The following is a 2,743-nucleotide window of genomic DNA, read 5'->3' as shown; positions in this document are numbered from 1 at the left end:
GTAGAGTTGACCGAGAACTTTTCGCAGGAAACAATTCTGTTCTCGTATGATTCATCGGCTAGAATCTTTGTGGTCAAGCGTTTTGCTTCCTCCAAATACTTAGAGTATGGAGAAGTCGCTACATCTTCGAAAGATTGAAGAACAGATATGACGGTATCAATAGCTTCTGTAACGTACAACAGATCTTCGGCGTGTTTAGGCAGCATCTCTTAAGACTTTCCATTGTTTTTTTAACGACTCACTGAATCAAAAAAAAAAGAGGAGACAATGGTGGGATTTTGGAGTCCTCACTTGACAGCTACTTCAGTGAAAGAAGGACCTGTTTTCAGCTTCAGTTCATCTGATATTTCTAGGGAACCTTTTTCTTTAACTGCACCCGAACTGCAATGGGTAGAAGTGAATCTGGACATTGAGCAGGAAGTGGGTCACTTATTGCGTCTTTTGAACAACCACTATGTGAAAGATCGGGCATCTGTACTTTGTTATCGCCTTTCTTCTGCGTTTTTGAGATGGGTTTTACGTGTTCCTGGCTGGAAAAAGGAGTATCTTGTTGGCGTAGAGGACAAGAACGCTCGTAAGTTGATTGCGTTTGTTAGTGGAACTCCTTTGACTGTTTTTTGCAAAGAAAGAACCTTTTCCATGATTGTAGTGAATTTTCTTTGTATTCACGAGCAGTTTCGAGGTCAAGGACTAGCCCCTATTGTTATAGATGAGTTATCGAGGAGAGCAGCTATTGATGGCATTTTTCAAGCTGTTTTCACATCTTCTTACACAAAAATGTTTCGTTCCTTGTCCACTGCTCTTCACTACCACCGTTTTCTGAACGTGCCCAATCTAGTTAAGGCTGGGTTTTGTCGAGGGCCTCGGATAGAAAGATATTTTCATGTAGCTTCTTATCAAAGTTATCAATGGGGGCCTTTGGCAGTTGTGGACGTAAATTCTGTTTTTGAGCTGTTAAATTCTTTTTTTTCGCGCGAAAAGCTGTTTTATCCCAAATTTTCTCGAAACCAGTTTTGTCACTTGTTCCTTCCCAGACAAGGTATTGCGCATTCTTTTGTAGCTCGAACTGAGAAGGGAGGTGGAATTGTTGCTTTTTCTAGTTTTTACGAGGTGTTGCTGGCAAGTTCAAACGGGACGGTGAAAATGGCGAAGGAACTTTATTCTGGTTGCCTTCCTTCCATTTCCTTGGAAGCAGTCAGAAAAGACATGGTAGTTGAAGCGAAAAAGCGCCAGATGGATGTTTACACTTTGTTAGGAGACCAAACTCAAACCGAGCAAATGAAAGAAATTCGAACGGTTCAAGGGACTGGTTTTCTGTCCTATTTTCTGTTCAACTGGAGGACCGAGTGCATTCCATTTAATCAGATAGCGTTTACCGTTCCTTGAACTACCCGCTTGATGTCTTTATTTATTATTTCAACTGCTCGAAAAACGAGCTGAGGGCTTCACTCACAGGAAGAGTCGTGTCCAGAAACGACAACGAGTCTTCAATTTTTTTGGGATCGAGGTTCTCTTTATCAATCAGAAAAGGGATGGTGTTCTTTGCAACTTGGTCAATGCGGAAATCCAAGTTGTTTTCAGCCAAGGCCAATAACTGAGCAATCAAGGAACTCATCTGCATGTCTCTTAAAGATCGACACACGACGCAGAATTGAGCCAAAACAGGAGAATAATGGGTTAAAATTTCAGGGAGTTGCTTAGAAGGGTTTGCTAGCAATTCTTCGACTACAGAGACTACCGTTGGCATCGGGAAACGAAGAAGTAAAGAACGAACAATTTGTTTCTCCAAAGCGGACAAGTTTCTTGGGAGTGAACTAACAAAATTGACTCTTGTTGCGATGTCGGAAATTTCCGGAATTAACGAAGTGAACTGAAATTCTCGGAACATAAGCTCTATTTCCGCCAAGAAGAGGTCCTTATCAAGAACTCTTTCAAAAAAAAATAGAAGACACGCCCCGAGCTGTTCTTTACTTCCATACAATGTGAATGAATACTGCTCCACGATGTGTTTGAAAATGCTAGCCAACAGTTCACTTCTGTTTTGTAGTTCGTCGACAATCGAAGGCCATAAAAATTCAGGAGGATGAACAAACGATTGCTCGAACAGTTTTTTCGAATTATCCATTCTTCTTTTTCACGAAAAAGTTGTTTTTTTTGGTTATTTATAGCATTGGAAGATTAGAATCCGAAAAGACAGGATTGGGACTGGCTAATTAACTGGAATCCAAAAGTGTCAAGTAGAGCAGAGAGGAAACTGGTCTTTTGCAAAGGTAAGCTTGTAAAGTAGTATCTTTTCCATTCATTTTGTACGATTTCGGTTTTCCTAGAGCAATCACTTCTTCGTACATGGAAACGGTTCCATTGGAACTCTTTTCATTGGGGCTAATAGATAGGGTTGATTTAGGAGAGATGGTGAAGAGGAAGGCTGCAAATGTTTTTCCAGGAGAATGAACTGCAATCGTTTCATAGCCGGAAAGGCCGCTATCGGCTCCCGGTCCTATGACGTACGATCCTATGGCGAATATGAAATTGATTTTGAAAGAAGTATGGTTGTAAAACGTCACTGGATCGGAGGAAGTATCATATTGCATTCTACATCCGCTCTCGGACATGAAATTGGCAGAAGGTGTGAGGAAATCCGTCATCTCGTTTTGATTTTAGAAAGGAAGAACGCATTATTTTCCTAATTTTTTTCTGAGTTGGAGACTCTTTGAATTCCATGGCGAACGTTCAGCGCGGTCGA

At 41.1% G+C, this 2,743-nt stretch overlaps 1 protein-coding gene across 1 annotated transcript; it reads left to right on the top strand.

Annotated features, from left to right (window-relative positions):
* The first annotated feature begins 223 nt into the window (after window positions 1-223).
* Window positions 224-1,408, top strand: Gasu_65960 (glycylpeptide N-tetradecanoyltransferase/ myristoyltransferase). The gene has a single exon (XM_005702207.1). The coding sequence runs from the start codon at window positions 268-270 to the stop codon at window positions 1,384-1,386; it is 1,119 nt and encodes a 372-aa protein (XP_005702264.1). The 5' UTR covers window positions 224-267; the 3' UTR covers window positions 1,387-1,408.
* The last annotated feature ends 1,335 nt before the right edge of the window (window positions 1,409-2,743 follow it).

The sequence above is a fragment of the Galdieria sulphuraria genome (genome assembly GCF_000341285.1).
Source record: "Galdieria sulphuraria unplaced genomic scaffold scaf_385, whole genome shotgun sequence".
Taxonomy (NCBI): domain Eukaryota; phylum Rhodophyta; class Bangiophyceae; order Galdieriales; family Galdieriaceae; genus Galdieria; species Galdieria sulphuraria.
The sequence above is the reverse complement of the archived record's forward strand: the minus strand, read 5'-3'. Positions and strand labels throughout refer to the sequence as shown.

What these genes read in the sequence shown, in the direction of transcription:
- Gasu_65960 (XM_005702207.1), top strand. Translation starts at nt 268, where the DNA reads ATGGTGGGATTTTGGAGTCCTCACTTGACAGCTACTTCAGTGAAAGAA.